General features: G+C 42.0%; 1 protein-coding gene across 2 annotated transcripts in view; it reads right to left on the bottom strand.

Moving 5' to 3' along the window:
- RUNX1T1 (RUNX1 partner transcriptional co-repressor 1) overlaps nt 1-19,466 on the bottom strand; it is a 136,229-nt gene that overhangs the window by 160 nt on the left and 116,603 nt on the right. For both annotated transcript variants that reach the window (XM_039240569.1, XM_039240568.1), the window contains exons 9-11: nt 18,494-18,562; nt 12,837-13,027; nt 1-298 (exon numbers count right to left, since the gene is read on the bottom strand). The exon at nt 1-298 is cut by the window's left edge and continues 160 nt beyond it. In XM_039240569.1, the coding sequence (XP_039096500.1) occupies nt 23-298; nt 12,837-13,027; nt 18,494-18,562 (536 nt within the window). In that variant the 3' untranslated portion in view covers nt 1-22. The remainder of the gene's footprint in view (nt 299-12,836; nt 13,028-18,493; nt 18,563-19,466) is intronic.

The following is a 19,466-nucleotide window of genomic DNA, read 5'->3' as shown; positions in this document are numbered from 1 at the left end:
TCTGACAGTTCTGAGTTCCCGTCTAGCGAGGGGTTGTCTCTATGGTAGAAGGGGTCCCCGGGGTGGTCGACCTCGGGGTGGCTGCTGGTGGTGTGTCCATGGGGCTCCCGGCCCCGCTGTTGGGCGTGACGGAGGAGCTGACGGCGGGCGTGTCGCCCTGCTGCTGGGCCTGCAGGGTCTGTCCACAGATGTGGTGGTGTTTCTCCCAGTCTTTGTGCTGGCAGAAGGAGCCACAGTACCGGGCCGTGTTACAGCCGCTGCACGTCTCGCTCGCCTTGCGGCCGCAATTCCAGCAACTCTGCAGGGAGAAGGCAGAAGAAAGCAAAATCCCCCATGAACAACCTCGTCGAGGTCAAAGTCTGACAGTATGCTAGGCAGCGCTGCCTCCTTAGTTTTCAAGAACGTTATGGGAAGAATGAAGGATCCAGGGCTGTGTGTGTGGGGCACACTCAGCACATAGAAGATATCGGTGTGGGGGTCACCTGCGTGGCTCGATGGGCCAAGCATCTGACTCTTGGTTTCGGCTCAGGTCCTGATCTTGTGGGTTTCGTGAGTCTGAGCCCTGAGTTGGGCTCTGTGCTGGCAGTGGAGAGCCCGCTTGGGATTCTCAATGTCTCCCCCCCCTCTCTTCCCCTCCTGCACTCGCACTGTCCTGTCTGTCTCCAAATGAATAAATAAAAACTTCAAAACAACACCAATAAAAAAAGATACAGGTTTTGGTGCGACTGCCGAAATTTTTCTACCAACAGCTAGTATATCTAACGAACCGGGAGAGGCGTTGTTTTTCCTATAAAATCCTTTCCCTGCAGGTTTGCCGATCTTCGCATCTAAATTCTCTGTTCACCCATACTGACAACTTCAGCATCTACATCTTCTTCCCCTTCTAATACCGATACCGCCCACGGTCAGACACAAATACATCACTCCTGGCAGAAGCTCCTTGCCTCAAGATACTAACAGAATCAGAGAGGAACTGGGACAACCACATGTTAGATTCAAAGAAACATCAAGCAACAGAGAGACCTAGAGGACTGCATTCTCCGCTCCATCACTACGACCAGACTTCAGGGCACCCGACAACCAAATGGTAGGAGAAGCTCAAAACAAGCTCCTTCGCTTCAGCTCCCTGGAGGATGGGATCGCCGGTTTGTTTTTTCTCTGATATATTCTAAGCACCCAGAACAGTGCCTGCTATACACAGGTGCTCAATAAATACCTGCGAAACGAATCAGTCAGACTACACCTAATTTGGCTTTGAAAACTAGAAACCTTGAAACCGGGTAACTAATGGCTCCACTTGCATACAACGCTTTTGAGATGACCGGGTTCCTTCCTGGCGCATTTTCACCTCAGCAACTCTGAGTAGTTAGAAAAGTAGACAAAACAACTGGGACCATGGCAAGTCTGCTGTCAATCTCTGGGGCTGCTTTACAAGAGAGGGGAAAGCAGAAATGAGGTTGCCTCTAAGAGTTAAACCTTGAGATAAACACAGCATGAATCAGGGCGCAGACGCACCGGAGAAAAGCAACTGTATGGGAGAGATCTTAGGTATAAAGGGGGAGACAGTGCCCTCAGGGGCCCTTGGAGGAAGCGGCAGAAGCTCAGGAGGCCAACTTTCAATGTCTGGGGTTCCTCTGACAAAACCGTTCCCAAGTGACTTTAGCATTGTGCCATTAATCTTTTGTGTTCTTCACCTTCCTTGGTTTTATTTTCTTGCAAAACTTCTGACTATACTAGGGAAACCCCAACCCAGTTGACTGGTGTGGCTGTGTCACAATGAAAATACCTTTTAAGGGGCATCTGGGTGGCTCAGTAGGTGAAGGACCTTGATTTTGGCTCAGGTCATGATCTCACGGTTTGTGGGACTGAGCCCCGTGGTGGGCTAAAAACATCCCAGCAGAATAGCAGCCAATGACCCTGGTGTGTTTGGTTTTACCAACATCCAAAATATGCAAAGGGATTTTTAGCAGTCAATCCAGTCTTGCTAAAAAAATTAAATGGCTTCTACAGTCCTTTAAGTGCTGGGAGCCTCTAAACTCTAGAACTATTATTGTTTAAACTTAGAACTCAGCTACATAATTATGGCCCAAGAAAGGGAGAGAAAATTTAACATCTCAAACTATGGTCAGTGGGAAGTGTTTTAAGGGAACCCAGTTGAGGAAAATTCAAAACCTTGGTTTATATGTTAATATCAATAAAAGCTGAGGGGCGCTTGGGTGGCTCAGTAGGTTGGGTGTTTCCGACTCTTGATTTCGGCTCAGGTCATGATCTCTCGGTTCGTGGGTTCAAACCCCGAACTGTGGGCTTGGGATTCTCTCTCCTCTCTCTGCCCCTTCCCAACTCGCTCGTGTGTGTGTTCGTGTGTGTGTGTGTGTGTATGTGTGTGTGTGCACTCCACTCTCTCTCTCTCTCTCAAAATAAATAAACTTAAAAGAAAGAATTAAAACAAAATACATTTCTACTTTAATTGAATTTACCCAGGAAAATTTTTCAAGAGATGTGTGTACCTCTGGATTAGAGGCTTTCCTACCATAACCAGAAGCCCTTCGCTGTCAAAATTAACTCAATCGTATTGCATGTATAATGATCCCACAAAGACCTGAACAGCATGAGCCTGGCCCATCCTTCAGAGTGGTGAGGCATCGTGATGCTCTGCACCCACAGTGAAGTTTGCTTCCTTGAGGTTTGGGCGTTTCGAATAATGCCAGCTGGATCCTGGAACAAACTCAGCACATAAGCAAAATTCCTAAATTATATCAGAAAATCCCAATTAGAGAACAGAGACCTGGATCCAAAACAATATTTTAAGGAAATTAAACATCTAATCTGAGTCAAGTGGCTTCTTTAGGAAATACCCTGGTGTGAGTCTTATCCTTTTTCTGGCAAAGGCACAGTTTGGCGGACGTGAGGGTGGTAACTGCCCAACACTCAATGGCTCCTTCAGATTGAAATCAGATGTAGGCAACCTTCTCTATTTAGGCTGATTAAACACACAGATGAAACCAGGTAATTACAAATGCATGTGCCGGGGAGTGGAAAGAAGGGACAGAGTGGGAACTTCTTTATTTTTTAAAGTGTTTTTCAAAGATGGGAACAATTTTATAAATAAAAAAGTGGAACTGTGCCAGATAGAGAAACAGATGTTTTGGATCACGAAGCTGCTGGGAATTGAGCTCTCTTGCCTAGCACCGCCGGGTTCTGACCCAGGATTCAAGAGCTCTGGCTAGTTTTACTTCTGGTCCCACTCTGAAGCTGTTCCATTCCATTCATTTACCACCCACCCTAGGGACAGAAACAACCTTCAGCTGTAGGAAAGTACAACAAAGAGCAATTCAAATGAGCTGGGGGGGGGCACGCGGGTAGGGAAGGACTACATATTTTTATTGCTCTTAACATTGCACTGTAATGAATGTGCAGGAACTTTAGCATGAGTGTTCAATCAACAAAAATCTCCAAAGTGCATATTCCTTTGGAAAGGTTCATTAGGAAACAGACAAAGCAGTTTCCATTAATATATTTCTCTTGGGTAGCTCTACCAAATTTCCTGCTGGTGCATCCATGCTGGCAAGATGGATGCCTGACCAGGGGCGCTCCGCCACTCAACAGTCACACTTCTGGGGACAGTGGAACGTGTAGAATCTTATGAGTACCCTAATGTGGAACATTTTAAGTTTCTAAGCTTTCAGCTGTTCACAAAGGTGGCAAGTGCAAACTGTGTCTAATACCCAGGGGTATATCAACGATGGTCTAAACTCATTTTCTATTTTTCAATGTATGCTTTTTAAATTCAGGCTAGTATTTCCTCACTTCTTTCTTTCCCTCCTCCCTCCTTTCCTTTTCCGTTCTCTTTCTTTCTCCCATCCATCCATCCATCCATCCATCCATCCATCCACCATATAACTTGAGTTTCCCTTCCAGTCCTCTGAAGAATGATACTGGCAACGGAATTACTAGTGTAGAAGGCTCAAGAATACCATTTCATAGCAAATTTCACTCCCTAAATACGTGGCAAAGTCCTCCTTAGTTGTGATATTATTATTCCTTTATTGGCATAGGGAATATTTTCCCCCTGATCCAAAAAATGGAAGTCAGCCATGGACCAAAGTTATGTGACTGAGGCTGTGACTCAGAGGAAGAATATGAAACTGAATAAAACGCTCCCTTTTGCTAAATGTGCTAATACTACAGACAGAAAGGAAACTGGTGATCTGAAGCTTTTTAATGCCAGAGCTGTGGGTCAAAGATTGTTGCTACTGTGTTCCATACCTGCAACTCTCTTCATCCCTAAGGACAAAATTATTTCCTCCTTCTTATTTTAGATACACAGAGAATGGTATTTCATAGCCCCACCTGCAAAATAAAATCCTTTCTGGTTCTTACTGTTGGAAATTCCTTTTCCAGTAAATAAAACATGTTCTCCTGATTGCTCTAGGCTTCTCTGAGTCGACAGTCACCTAAAAGTCTCCCCAAAGAGTCTAGCGTGCAAATGATGCTCAATGAACAAAGTAGGATGATTACAATCAAAAGTCCCAAAATGTAAAGAACTCTACCACACACTGACTTAAATCCACAGCAGGATCACATCCTACTTGTACAACGCACGGCAAATTTAAAACCACCGTCAAAAACATTTTGCAGCTCAGAAAACTGAGGCCCGAAGAATAAATAACTTGTACAGTAAACGATTAGCCTCAAGTCACACAGATATGAAATTACATAGCCCAGGTCTGATTGACCCAGGTTTTTGGACTGCAAATCAAACACATTTCCCAAAGCTCCACACTCAGTCCATTTCAGACACTTCTTACAGCCTGTTTTAGCAGGAAATCAGGTTAGAAGGGTGCTTAATTGCTGAAAGCAGAGACAGGCTGGCACAGGAAGCTAGCGCACCAAAGACAAGGTATCAGGGTGTGCAGTGAAAAATGGCTTCCAGCTTTGAGTGGCTTCAGTCAGCCTGTCTTGGGTTTTACTTCCAACTTGGCCATTTAGTGGCCTTAAAACCACAGTCAAGTTACTTAGGTGAGACAGTGAAGGGACAGCACCTGCAACACAGGTAATAACTGCATGCTGTTCAGGAGGATGCGAGTGCTGAGCACAGTGCCTGATGTTCAGGAAGTCTTGAATAAAATGGCAGAAAGTCACTTTTGGCACTGGCCAGAAGACACTATCTACAATCCTTGCATGGTACAATCTTTAGAATTAGAAGGCTCACTGCCCCATGCCTCCCAGCACAGCTACTGACGGCAACATCGTAGAAAAAACATTAGCTTACCTCCCCTTACGCTTATTCAGTGACCACTTTTTCTGTACCCTCACTGTCCTCAGACCTTCTAAAGATTCGCCATTAGTGACCATTTCGCCACTCCTCCTTTTTGAATTTCCCTTGTTGAAATTCCTTCGAACTTTTGTTTTGAGATGCTACAATTCTGTTTGTTACACGGGAACGTCTTTTTCTTTCTTTCTTTCTTTTTTTTCTGTGTGTTCATTTCCCTCTAAATATTTGGCAAGAGGGGGAAGCTGGCATAAAGAAAAGAAAATCTTTTGCTTCCTACGCTCTCCCGTGTCAGCCCTCATGCTTCCAACTATCAGCTGTAAGAAAACGATACTCCAACCTGTTTTTCCAGTCCTTCATTTCCTTCCTGAGCTACTAGCAACTGCTAGTTCTGGAACTCCACCAGGAGGCTCCTGTCACCCAAGTCAGTACTCCCTAAGCCTGATTCTCTGGTGTGGTCCGTTCCAGTCGCTGGCAACATTCAAGTTCAAGACTTTCGCATCTTATTAGAAACTCCTCCATCTTTAATCCCTGCAGCAACTCAGTGCCAACCCTCATGGACTTTCCCTCCATCGTCTCTCTTCCCAGCTTTCCAAGCTTATGGTTACTATCCAAGTTCCTTCCCTGCCCTTCCAGTTAGAATAGGGTTTAACTGGGTTTTCATCTCTGTCATTCATAAACACAGAGACAGACAGACACACACACTGCTCACTTGGAAGCTGACTTGGTTATGAAACACATCTACTCTCTGCATCTCTCAGCAACCTTACAAACTGAGTCACATAAACATTACCCTAGTTTTACAGATGTGAAATCCAAAGCTCCCACAGGTGAGACAATACTGACCATTCAAGGTCCAGTGCTCTGTCCACTGTCCCGTGAACAACTATGGATGCCAACAGCTGGCCTTTTAACATGAAACAACAACAAATCTTATTGTAACACGGAGTCACAGCTTCCGGTCCGACAGCTCCAAATTGTTCCGGGATTGACAGGTCTGACAGGATCCGGAGGCCCTTATAAGGACCCTGCTGAGAGACTCCTGTGCTATAACTATATGGTAACTAATTCTGCAGGGTCCACTCAGGTGGGGTTTCTTTCATTTGGGTCAAAATGCACAGGGTCCGCAGTTCCATGGGGGACCGCAGGGGGCAGTTCCACTAATTCTAGAAGGAGTAAAGAACAGGAACCTCTCAGAGTGACTTGCTCACACTGTCAGGGCTTAGCAGGTTCTGGAAAGATTTGATCAGTGTTTCTCTTTAAATGCCACAAAGATGTTCAACTTTAATATAAACTGTATAGTTCTGCACCTATGTAGGAAAAATAAATAAAGGCTATTTTAATCATGGGGGTAGCTTAAAACTCAAAACTATTAGAACAGTACAATTATTTACTCTCTGTCCTATGGTCATAGGACCATGTCCAGTCACTGCTTTCCCCTAAGCTAGACTAGGTTACTGATCTCGAAGAAGAGTTGCAGCAGAGTCTTTGAAAATAGGCCCAATCTGACAACGTTCACTGGGAAAAAAATGATACATGTATGGGAACCAGATATTCTCGGTACAAAACATTAATACACTGAAATGGGGGTGGGGGAGAGAATATAAAGTATCATATTGCTTAGATGTCTGCCCCAAGTCCAGCATCATTCTATTATAATTACAATAACAATTTTTAGTGTATAAACCCACTTAGAGAACTTAGGTAGGAATAATGTGAAGGAAGTCCAATGAAGAAATAGATACACTAATAGACCATCAGGGGAAAAATTTCCCCTGTTGCCTTTAAGAAGGTGGCCTGAGAGGCAGATAGTCCGGGCTGAGGGCCAGCTCACACTTACTGCTGAGACCCTGAGCAAAGGCCTCACCTCCCAGGACTCAGCTTTCCTCAGCTGCAAAATAAGAACAACAGCATTATCTACTTTACCTGGACTCACAAGAAGAATAAATGCACTGAAGCACAGAAAGTACAAAAAGTAGTTTTTACCACGCCCGGTACAGAATTCAACACTTGCTGTAGGTCTGTTTCACCTCAAGTAAAACACACTTCCTGCCTCTCCCAGTAACTATGCTGACCATGGATTTCTGTGCACACAGAATAGCCTGTCCTGGAGAGAAACACCCCCTTTTACCCTGAAGAGAGTTCCCGTCTGGATGACAAAACACATGGTGTAATAATACAGATACTCCCCGTGCCTATTCCTTCCCGACTCTACACCTTCCTCCCGCTCTTCTCTCCAGTTCAATATTTTCAATCCTTGTCTCCTCTTTCTAGAAATGTCTCCATTCTTTACTGCCTACTTTTCAGAACCACTAGTTTTCCTAAGCAGAAAGAGAATTATTAGGTTCATTTTTCAAGTGTGAAAACACGTAGAAACTCCGAAATCATAGAAACAAGTATACATGGGCATATGTCTTTAACAAAAATAGCTCAGAAGAAACTCCGTCTAGAGATCTGGTCTTTGATTCTGGAGTTCAGATTCCTTCTTGAAGTCTCTAGGAGGAGAACAATATTTTGTGCATTTATATTACCTACATACGTATTTTTACGGATTCAGATGATCTAGATCCTTGTGATCTACATAAGAGACAGGGTATATGTCTACGATAGGGGGTGACTTCAACTTAAGGGAGAGAAGGGAGAAAAAGACTTGTTGCAGTCAGAAAGTTTAGCATATCTTGTGATGATGGACTATGGGAAATATCAGCTGGCGAGGATGCCTTGTGTTATAGCTCTCAGAACACTTTGTATTAAAATGTTGGTGTAAAAAAATCTTCTAAACTTTGTGTGCCAACTATATATCAACAGAAAGCAAAACCAGGCAAATCAAAACTTCTAAACGACCCTCCGAGGTAAGCAAGTAACACCTCATTCCTTAAGAAGAAATGGAGGTTGACGGGAGTGAAATGATCTGCCCAAGGACGCCCGATAGGGTAATGAGCTGGACCCAGAATCCAGATTCTTTCTGCCCCCAAGCACCTGTCTCTGAGCTTTGCTAGTAAAAGATGACCATAGAATCTCCTGAACATGGCCTTCAAGCGGTGTGACCATATAATTTATCATACAAACCAGAACACTTAATAAAAGGGACCACTCAGTAATTACAGCGGACAACAGGGCTAAACAGGATTGTGTCACTCCGCCTGGAGCGTATGGCCACCCTGTACACTACCTTTATATACTATTCTGATTTTCACATTAAACAGCACGATTTAAGACCTTGTGCTCTGTTTACCCTTTCTGATTTAGAGACGATCTGTCTAGCTGGATTCAGAAACTGATTTGAGCTTCCAAAATGTTTTAACTTGTGTTGTTTATGCACAAAAAATGAAGGAAGGTTACCCCTTCTACCAAGCTCCTACTTCCCGTGCCCTCAAATAACCCCACCCCCTCCCCCACACATACCTTGGGCAGATCAAATCCAGTAAGTTTCTGAAGATGGTTCAAGTAGGGTTATCTGAGGTGTATTTCCCAACCCCGCCTTCTGGACTCTGCTTCCCTGACAGCCAACCAGTCATGAAATCCTGCCCATTTTATCTCATGGGTTCCTAGCCAACATCTACAATTTTCTCCACCCCCGGAGCCACTACCAACCATCTTCATCCCCATCTGCCTCCTCACACAGACTGGTCCCTCCATTTAGTTCCCTCTAATCTCTCTCCACACAGCAGCTCGAGTGATTCTTCCAAAACACTCATAGCCCTCTTCTTGTTCTCAAAGCCCGGCAAAGCTTCTTTTCCCACCTGTCCTCTTCCAACTGCACAGAGGCACCGACATGCCCCTTGACCAGAGAAACAGTGATGAGGGAATGGGGCGGGGGGAGTGGGATGCAGAGCAGGTGCCCATCAGTTCCTTATTATCTTTTTAAGTATCAGATGAAATGAAACTTAATTTCTGGAAGCTTTCACACTAAACCTATCAAGACCCTTATAATTTAGTGATTTACCTCCTCTAATGAACTGTAGTCAACGTGAAAGCAGAGGTACCCTCAGTGCCTAGCACCATCCCTGACACAGAATAAAAGCTCAAGACTTAGTTATTGAAGGAATAAACGAGTGGCATCTGGGTAGCTCAATCGGTTAAGCATCTGACTTCGGCTCTGGTCTTCGTCTCATGGTTTGTGAGTTTGAACCCCACATGGGACTGTCTGCGGTCAACACGGAGCCTGCTTCAGATCCTCCGTTCCACCCCTCTCCCCCACTCATGCCTTCTCTCTCAAAAATGAACATTAAAAAAAAATAAATGAATACATGGATATGGGTGATTTAGAGTTGTATGTATTAAATAACAAACTTCCCTGGGCAGGTCACAAATACGAATTTTTTCTTTTAATGAATGCTCATTCATTTCTTAATACGGTTTTAAATCAATGTTTCCTACATTTAATGGGAATATATGTTGTTTTCTTTTTTCAATCAGTTACTATGGTGGCCAGACCTCTTATGTATTTTCGTAAGAAAAAAAAAAAGAACTATTTATCAAACTTCTAAAACACACTACTATGTGGTCTTATTTGGGGTTCAGTGGCTAAAATTCAAGAAAACCCCCTGACTAGAACAACAGAAGAAAATTCTGAGAAGTACCTGTACTGCCTTTGCACATCAGCTGGGCCACGCAGTCCTGGCCTAACAGATTCCCACCCTGGGGCCAACCATGGTGAAGGCTGGATTAGGGTGCTCTATCCTAGCCAGTCCAAGGAAGCCAGAGTTGTTCTGGCTCTGTCCCAGAGGGCTCCAGGGAACTTTCTGGACTTGAGGTGACCTGCAAACATCACCACTGGGGTGGCTTCTATCAGGTCATTTCTATGAAAAGGTGTATATTCCTCAGTGTGAGAGAAGGGCAGGGTTAGGAAAAATAATACACTGGATTCAGTTTTGTCCCACTCATAAATTAAAGGTAAAGAATTTCTGAGGGGGGAAATAAAAAGTATTTACCTACAAATTTGGGCAAAAGATAGAGCTGCCTAAACTTACCATCAGGCATTTAGACTGTTCTTGGACATTGCCATTCCCCAGGAGAATGTGTACCTTTAATTTAGGGCTAGTGGATGAACCCTTTATTTCTCTGTCAAGTCTTTGGTCAAACCCTCTTTATCGTATGTGTAGACTCATGTCAAAGTCTAGAGGGGTCTCAGTTTCATCCTAATGGATCTCTCTTTCATCTTTTGCTCTCCTATTCTCAGGACCATGTTTATCTTGTTTTTGAAGAAAAGAAACTCAGTTATTTGAGGGATCAAGCCCTCCATCCCACTCCAAGTCTCAAAAGAGGTACAGCAGCTTAAAAAGAAGAAATCAGTCCTAAGTTGCCTTGCAGAATATCTGCATCCAAAAATGACCTTAACGATCCTTCTGGAAGGATCCTTGTTTTAGCGACAGAACACCATAGGGATTGACAGCATGGTATGAATTCCAGCTTTGTTTCTGCTGTGTCCCAGCTGTGTCAGGTGACTTTCCTCACCAGTGAGATGAAAAAATGATCATGTCTCAAGGCTCTGGCCACTGTACGGGACATTTTCATTCCTATTCACATCACGGTAAGAAGACCAAAGCGTCTAGATGCTTGGCGGCTTTCTCAAAGTTGCAGAATTGTACGTGATGCAGCCAGGAATCAAATTGGGTCCTCTGAACTTCAAACCCTCTCTCCTAGCAAAGTCTACCTTCAAGCCCTTGGCAAAGTGTCACTTAAAACAAGGGTAGTGCTATATTGCAGATTAAAGGCAGTGCTAGATTAAAGTTTCCTAAGGGATCCAAAAAGAAAGAAAAAAAAAAACAATCGCTACATAAGACCATTCACATTCAGGGTATTCTATCCTATCTACTACTTAGAGCTACTGTCTGATATGCCATATGTTTTTTAATGTTTATTTATCCATTTTTTGATAGAGAGACAGAACGAGCATACAGGCTGGGTAGGGCCAGAGAGAGAGGTAGAGAACTCTCAAGCAAGCTCTGCACCATCAGCACAGAGACTGGAGTGGGACTCGAACTCACAAGCTGTTAGATCCAGACCTGAGCCAAGATCAAGAGTCCGACACTTCACTGACTGAGCCATCCAGGCACCCTGCCATATTTTTATAATGCTAAATACTAGTGTCACGATCATATATTTTCTGGATAAGTACTAGGAAGAAAGGCACAAAGCTTTTAGATCCTAAAGGAATACGGCATTGTTATTTGCCAAAGACTTAGTTCTCAATTTCTTCTTAAACATTTACCTTTAGAATTTAGTGACCCACAAAACACTCTTACCATTACGTAACCGCCCTGATGTGTCCTTGCGAAAGTGATCATGGTTTAGGGAAAGCAACAACTGTGTTTCATCGTATTACTAACTTAAATGGAGCAGGACAAATTCTCTCCAAAAGATGTTAATAGAAACTTTTTAAAAAACATAAAACAAGGTCCTTAAATATCTTAGCCACAAGATGCCAATAAAATTGAGTTTACGTCTAGCTTAATTCGACAATGGAAAAGTCAGCAGTTAAAGGGTAGATAAACTTCCCTTTGTCCCTCTTTTCCTGAGAAACTTTCAAATGTTGAAAATCAATTCCTTTTGTCCCCTTGTTATTCATCTGCTACACATTAAATAGAAACTCTGGGCATGGAGTGATTCCTGCAGGGTCTTTCATCTACAGAGAAGCCTGGTACAAATTAAACTCTTACTCTCCCTCACAAATTATAGATATGTATTGTAGTAGACCATTGATTTATCAGTTTATGCTCTTGCTAGTTCAGCTTGGTGAGACTAGCTCACTACAGTCCTTTATCTAAAGTTACTGCAGGGTGGCGGGTGAATTGTGGTGCTGCATTAATTAATGCAAAGCATTACTACGTTGTTCTGATTTTGCAGGTTCTATTTTAAAAAGCATTGTTAGATACTGTGTTTTAGTTATTTCTTGGATCCTTGAGCCATTTGGGCTACGTGTGTGTTTCAATATGCTGAAATGATACCAAATGATATTGCGATGTCTGCGGTGTTATGCTATGAAATGACCCGCATAATGCTTATTACAAATAATGGGGAGAAATGGACTGTGTGGAAGATCTCTCAGAAATGTTGAATTGAGGCAGTGCTGTTTTCGTGCTGGATTTTAGGACCAATAGTTAAGGAGGTGGCCGCGATCCCAACCATGTCATATGTCTTTGGAGAGCACGTCTGCACAGGACATCTCTATTAAACCCCTTGTATTAGAAGGAAACCACACACACACACACACACACACACACACACACACACACACGTATTCCCATGGCCAAGTGCTAAGAAGCTGTGAGAATTTCACTTGAATCTGTTATCCACCAAATATATATTCTATAAACCTTTCTTGGCAGAGTTGGTCTTTTAGGTCTTTATTAAAGACAACATTTGATCAGCACTTGATGGATTCCACAGGTGCCAGGACTCCCTCCCTCCCCCTCCGGTTTATTCTCATTTTGCCCTGAAGATTGGTTTGTCTAAAAGCCAATACCCGCTTTTACTTGGTATGGCCTCCTGGAATCCGGCCCGAGCGCTCGGCTTAGCGGAAACAATCTGCTTGCCCTGGAAGCCCTCCCTAGCACCTCACCTCGCTTGAATCCTCCTGCTGATTGATGACGGCCAGCGCGTCCTCAGCCGCCTGCCGCTTGGCCTCGGCCACTGTGCGCTCCATCTTGGCACGCTCGGTCGTGATCATGTCGTGGGCTTTCCGCTCGGCCTCAGACACGGCCTTCTGCAGCTCGGTCATCGCCTGGCGCTTCACCTCGTTGACCGCCTCCTCTGCGTGCAGGCCACACGGGACAAGAGAACATTTCCCTGTTAGCGCGGGACCTTGGATACGGATCGCTGCGAAACAGAATTCTACAGTAGGGGCGTGGCTCTCATCCCGGATCCTGGGCAGTTCTCGCGGCTGTCTAAGAAGCCAGCCGATTTTGGAAATTCATTTAGCAAAACAGAGTGTGGAGGGTTTTTTTTTTTACCTTTAACTTGCAGGTCTGGGAATATTTTTTAAACTACTACAGTACCACTTTTCTACCCAACTAGTACCTCCAGAAATGATTATGAGCCCAGACTTAGAGAGTTAAAGGACAAAACGACCACAAGAAACCTGTCTGGATAATTTAGACACATTAAGGTGGCTTGGAACAATGCTCTGGGGTAATAGGCACATAGGGAGTGCATGAGTAAAGCTTTCAGAAAGAAAGAGGAAGGGGATGGACTTCACACGCCTACACATATAAGTGCTGACAATTATTTTGCTGGTGAAACATACAGCACAACAGTGAAAGGGCATTCACGTGGCAACCATGTCAATGAAGACCCTGTCAAGAAAATCCAAGGTGAAACAGATGATCCGGCTTTTCTTTTTCCCCAGTGATTTCCTGGGTAATGTGGACATATGCCTGTACAGACTGACTGAATGATAGGGATTCTAAAAAATCATTTTCTCACTTCCAAATTTTAAGCCCTTTGTCCACCTATTCGATCAAAGACATGCACAGCTTCGCATAACCAACTGTTGCACTAGACAAATTTAATTGAATCCTACCAGAGGCCAAAACAATCAAGCCTGCCTACAAACCTGCAAGGTGTCAAATTAGCTCTTTATTTTTGGCTGTGGAAAGGGTGCAAAGATTTGACTAATGTACAATATGAGATTGACAACTGAAACAAGTAATTTCCATTTAAAAAAATTAACTGTTCTAATTAACAAGGGAAAATATCCTCCCCCTAAATTAGTTTATCTAATTTTCATCTTTATTCAAAGCAAAATGACAATGATTAATTGAAAATTTAATAAGCAGTAATTATTAACTTGGCAAACCTAGTACCAATTAACACTCTATTAAAACTAATTATGACATGTTTCATTCAAGTGTTTGCACTTAATTGTTTCACCCACTTAAAAAGCACCTTAATTAAATGTTCTGTTTAATTAAAAACATAGATTCCTAATAAAAATGTTTTACTGTAGATTAAAAATGTAAGAGATGCAAATACTCCTCCAGTTTCTTAAACGTCTGTGGTTTATTTCACACATCTATCGTCCAGGACTCAAGGATCATCAAAAGCCCTCCACTCGTAATTAGTTGTCATGACTTTTGTAGCCTCTGTCACTTTAACAACATTATATCTGAAGTTCTTTCATTTGCAGTTTACTCTCTCTGTTTTTACAAACTAAAATATAAGGGAAGGATCCAGACTAGAAATATTAACTAAAATATGTTAAGCCTTTGTTGGTTGCTTTAAGAGATGCCACTTAAAATCTGGATAGAAACAGAGCACTGCAGAGTTTCACCAGGAGGTGAAAGGATGCCTTTATTACTCTATCATAAACGACCTGGGGGACTAGGGAAGTACTGCCCTTCTAACTATACAGCCAGGGTCTAATTTAGTTTGAATATTCAAGGTGAATTAAAATTCTATCTAAGCGGTAATACAGGACAATAATTTTTGCTTACGATCAAAGCTGTAGCTTGACTAATTGTGTATGCAAATCAGGCAATTTATATTTAAATTATGCATTCCTATTCTAATCCCACAGGCATATACAGATCAGCAAAGAGAGTTGGTAGGACATTTGCAAGGTGCTTGAATATTTATTACCAACTGCAAACATTCACTGATCGTTTGAAAAAGAAATATACTGAAGAAAACACTCGGTTGTGATTTGAAAACCATCTTTATGTTAGATTCCCCCCCCCCCCAATTTGATGAAGACTGTTCATACCTTTAGTGTGTTCTGTCGCTTTTGCTGCTGCTTTTAAAAATACTAAGTGTAGGAGAAAACTGATGGGGCCTTCAACATTTGTTAGGATCCCAAATATTTAAAAAAATGTATACTGTTCTACTACATTGTTAAACTATTACTGGGGCAACATGTGGGGTGTGAATGGGGTCTGTGAGTTAAATACTATTAAATACTGTTAACGTCCTGATTTTGGTACTTGCGCTATAGTTCTATAGGAGAACATCCTTGGTCTCAGTTAATACCCACTAAAATCTTTAGGGTCAAAGGGCATCATGTATGTAACTCCCTCTCAAATGGTTGGCCAAAAATATGCATGACAGAAAAAGAAAGGGAGGGAAGGAAAGAGGAAAAGAAAGATATTAAAGACAATACAGTAAAATAGGGACAACTGGGTAAAAGGTATAAGGGAATTTTTTACATTGATTTGCAACTTTTCTGCAAGTCTCAGATCACTTCAGAATAAAATGGTGCTAAATATTATATGATATACTTTCATGCACAGGATACGCTTTTTGCAATTATAATTTTCTGTGAAAAAGGATGCACTGGTTATACAACATTGAACTGAGAGCTCTGCCCCTTTGATATTTTTCAAATACTCTAAGTGTTTTTTTTTATTTACTTATCTTTTGCCATAAAGGTATTAATACTTTGATTGCAAAGATACACTTTATAGGTTTTCTTCTAAAAAAAATTTTGCCCGCAGCAAAGTTTAGAATCTTGGGGGGAAAGCTTTCAAATTATAACAAGCAGAGTGCAGATGTCACATTCTGCCCTTGGTGGTTTCATCATGCTGGATGCCTTGACACTGTGAACACCAGAAATGCTTTTTAAGAAGCCTATAAAGATAAATATTATAAGCAGTTACTCAAGATTTCCAGATGAAACTGTCACCTGTACTTTGGAGATTTAATATACTCCTTAATATTAGCATCCATCCATGGAAAACTATCCCCAAACTGGTCTTAGGCAGCAGATTAGGAATACCACTGTGAGAGGAACACAAATTTAATTGACACCACTCTTAAGTCATATCTGAGATGGAAAACCTAAGATAGAATACAGGCACATTTAAACAATGTTCCAAGCATTCGTTTGATAAGGTTTAACCCTTCTTAGAGAGTACATGGCCACAATAAAAAGCATTGCTCTTTCTCTATTCGCAAAGCCCCCACCATGTCAAGTATACCCAGAATTAGTTTCAGAAACTCACAAAACAGTGAGGAAAAATAATTGGGGACTCAATAGATTACAACATGTTGGATTTTTTAAAAACTTGATTACGTGGAAAATACACAGTGCAGTTTTGAATCTGCTTCCAATTGCTTACCACTTATGGTAGGACTTCCTTTGTGCATAGCTATTCAAGTTGACTTCCCAACAAAGGTGGTGTATTCAGAAAAATCTGCTCTCACTTAATAGCAGTCACACAAAGACTTGAGCAGATAATAGCACAGAGAAAAGAATTTGGATTACACAAGACTTTACTGTCAATTTTTCTTTATGAACTATCACGGATTTAACTTAAATATACATAAATACGGGAAATACAGAGAAAGACTTTCTCCCTCAACATAAAATGTCATCCTTCTGCTTTCCAAAATGGCAATTCTTTATATCTCTTATTGGAGTAAGTTGCACTGACAGGTTAAAAATGGGGGGGAAAAGTGGCTGGAAAGAAGATGCAGCAATTCCTTTTCCAGACAGGTGACACTCAGCACATTTTAACAGCTTGGGGGTATCCCATGACCCATGTAGAAATCTTAGAGGTGATCCAATAAAACTGATAATATTATGCAGTTGAGCAACATATGTATTTAACCTTTAAAGTGAATAATCTATCTGATTTGGATACTAGACACGCAAGAGACTTTTCTGGTTCTCAATCTAAGTCACTAAGCTTAGATACTATCAGATTTGGAAAATCCTTATCATTTTTACAAAAACAGGTATTTCTTTTAGAAATCTATAAAAATACTTGGATACGAGCCAAATGATCAAAGTGTCAGCTTTGATTTATAGACACTTTGATCTATATACCCAAAACTATTGACACACAAGTGGGTCAAATCACAACCCAAAGAGACCCTTTCCCTTGACTATTTCTCCTTAATTAGGGTTCCTAAGCCCCTACACCCATGTGACCCTTTGCAGAAGTAGCATTCTCCAGTTTCTTAAGTCAAACTATTTTAACAGTCAGAGTTATGGCAGCTTAAAACCACAGTCTGTGTCTGTCATATCATCTTTAACTCCTGAAACAAGTTTACGTTTTGTTTCCTGAGTCAGGTTTTGCAAGGTTTTGACTGAACTTTTATAGTGCTGGTGGTCCACCAAGTTTCTGCCAGATCTGAATTTTTCAAAGTCAATGTGTCACCTAGAACTTGAAATCAGCTTCAAAAGGTAGAGGGGTATCTCTTGATGAAAATCTGATGGTGTATTTGGTAGGGTAAAACAGAAGTTGAGCAACTTGGTCATTTAACTTAGGAAATAATTTAGCTATGGTCATTGAGTATTAATTGGCACAGAAGATCAATTTTAGATATTGGCTGTAATCATAACATTCCAGAGTGCCTTGGGGCGCTTGGGTAGCTCAGTCAGTTAAGTGCCCAACCTTGGCTCAGGTCACGATCATGCGGTTTGTGGGTTCGAGCCCTGCGTCGGGCTCTGTGCTGACAGCTCGGAGCCTGGAGCCTGCTTCGGATTCTGGGTCTTCCTCTCTCTCTGCCCTTCCCCCACTTGTGCTCTATCTCTCTCAAAAAATGAGTAAACATTAAAAAAAAAATCTTGGAGTGCCTCAATAGTCAACTAGTTTTGATGAGATTTTCTTAAGAATTCAGGAGACATGCCAATTATATCTCAATTTCAAAAAATCAGGAAGAAAGAAGTATACAATTTAATTACTAAAACACTAATTTTTTTTTCCTTTAAGAATAAATTACACCTGGGTGGCTCAGTCGGTTAAGCGGCCTACTTCGGCTCAGGTCATGATCTCGCAGTCGGTGCATTTGAGCCCTGCGTTGGGCTCTGTGCTGACAGCTCAGAGCCTGGAGGCCTGCTTTGGATTCTGGGTCTCCCTCTCTCTCTGCCCTTCCCCAGCTCGTGCTCGGTCTCTCTCTGTCTCAAAAATAAATAAACATTTTAAAAAAATTAAAAAAAATAATAAACTGCACCTAAGCTGAGACCTCTTCTGCCAGCTTTCAGCCTGAAACCATGACAGCACCTGAAAAACAGGGGATTCTAACAGAAATATTGCCAGACGGCCAATTACCTGGCACCGGCAGATGCCACTAAAATAAAAACCATTCCGTGTTCTAATCAGGCCTGGTTGAAGAATATTAATTAGGATTTTAAAATTTTGGTTTGCGGTGGGGGACTGGTTTGTTTTTGTTGTGGTTGGCAGGAAAGGCCTCCTTCCTTGTCGCTCCTCACGTCGCTGCGTGAACAACTGCGCACAGCTGCCAGAACGCTAGACTCGTGTTGTCAACAGTTCTTACCAGCTTTCTTCCAGATCTCCTCTGGCACGTATCCAGAAGCAGGCCTGTGAAGGAATTCCCGATGCGCATCTAGGAAAAGGGTGCAAAGCGGGTGGGGGGAGAAGAAAGCACCATAAGCACGTCATGTCATTACACACAGGAGAAGCCGGCCATGCCCGTTCTCTTGGCTGCTCTACAAAAACATAATTTTAAAAGGCTGAGCATTTCACTTCTAGAAAATAAATGCAAAGAGCAAGGCCGGTCATTAGAGCTCAAGGAAAACAGAAGGTCATTGGTCTAAATGCTTTGGACGCTCGAAATTCAAGGACTTTAGTGATTTCATTATACGATGCGGTATCTCGGAGCTCTCTCACTGTGGGGATTTTGACAGCCATACTTTATTTTATTATAGAATATACATTGTGTCTGGTAGTTTTCCTTTTGAGAGTCAAATTGGTAGTTAGAAACTCAAATCTTAGGCTAATGTTAATTTTCACATGGCTCTGATTCCACCACCTTTCAGTAAATAGTGAGCCTTACTCCGTGGCTAACCAGTCCCCACAATTACCTCTTAAATATCTAGCTGACCACTAAACATTTTCACACAAATTACATCAAATGGCTTTGACAGGTGGAAGCCAGGAAGAATCATCAGAATGGATTCAGAGATATTTAGTTAACAAAACAGAATTAGTGCATGCTTTCCAAAAAATAAAATGACATCTCACTTTAAATGAAATGTGCTTATCATACTTGGCAAATTGTAAAAGTGTGAGAAAACATCATAATAAAATTGATGTAGGAATGCTACACGTTCACAGAAATGGCAGGACACCTTTAATATTTTCCTATACATCCTTGAAAATAAAGTGTATACAGTCTTCCATAGTTAAAATATACACAACCTGTCTTCCACACCAAATTTTCCCTGAAAGCGTATGTATTTAGGGGTTTAGGGAAAGAAATCACTTTAACTTTTATAAATAAAACAATC

This window comes from Hyaena hyaena, unplaced genomic scaffold, assembly GCF_003009895.1.
Source record: "Hyaena hyaena isolate Hyena2069 unplaced genomic scaffold, ASM300989v1 scaffold_177, whole genome shotgun sequence".
Classification (NCBI taxonomy): domain Eukaryota; kingdom Metazoa; phylum Chordata; class Mammalia; order Carnivora; family Hyaenidae; genus Hyaena; species Hyaena hyaena.
The sequence above is the reverse complement of the archived record's forward strand: the minus strand, read 5'-3'. Positions and strand labels throughout refer to the sequence as shown.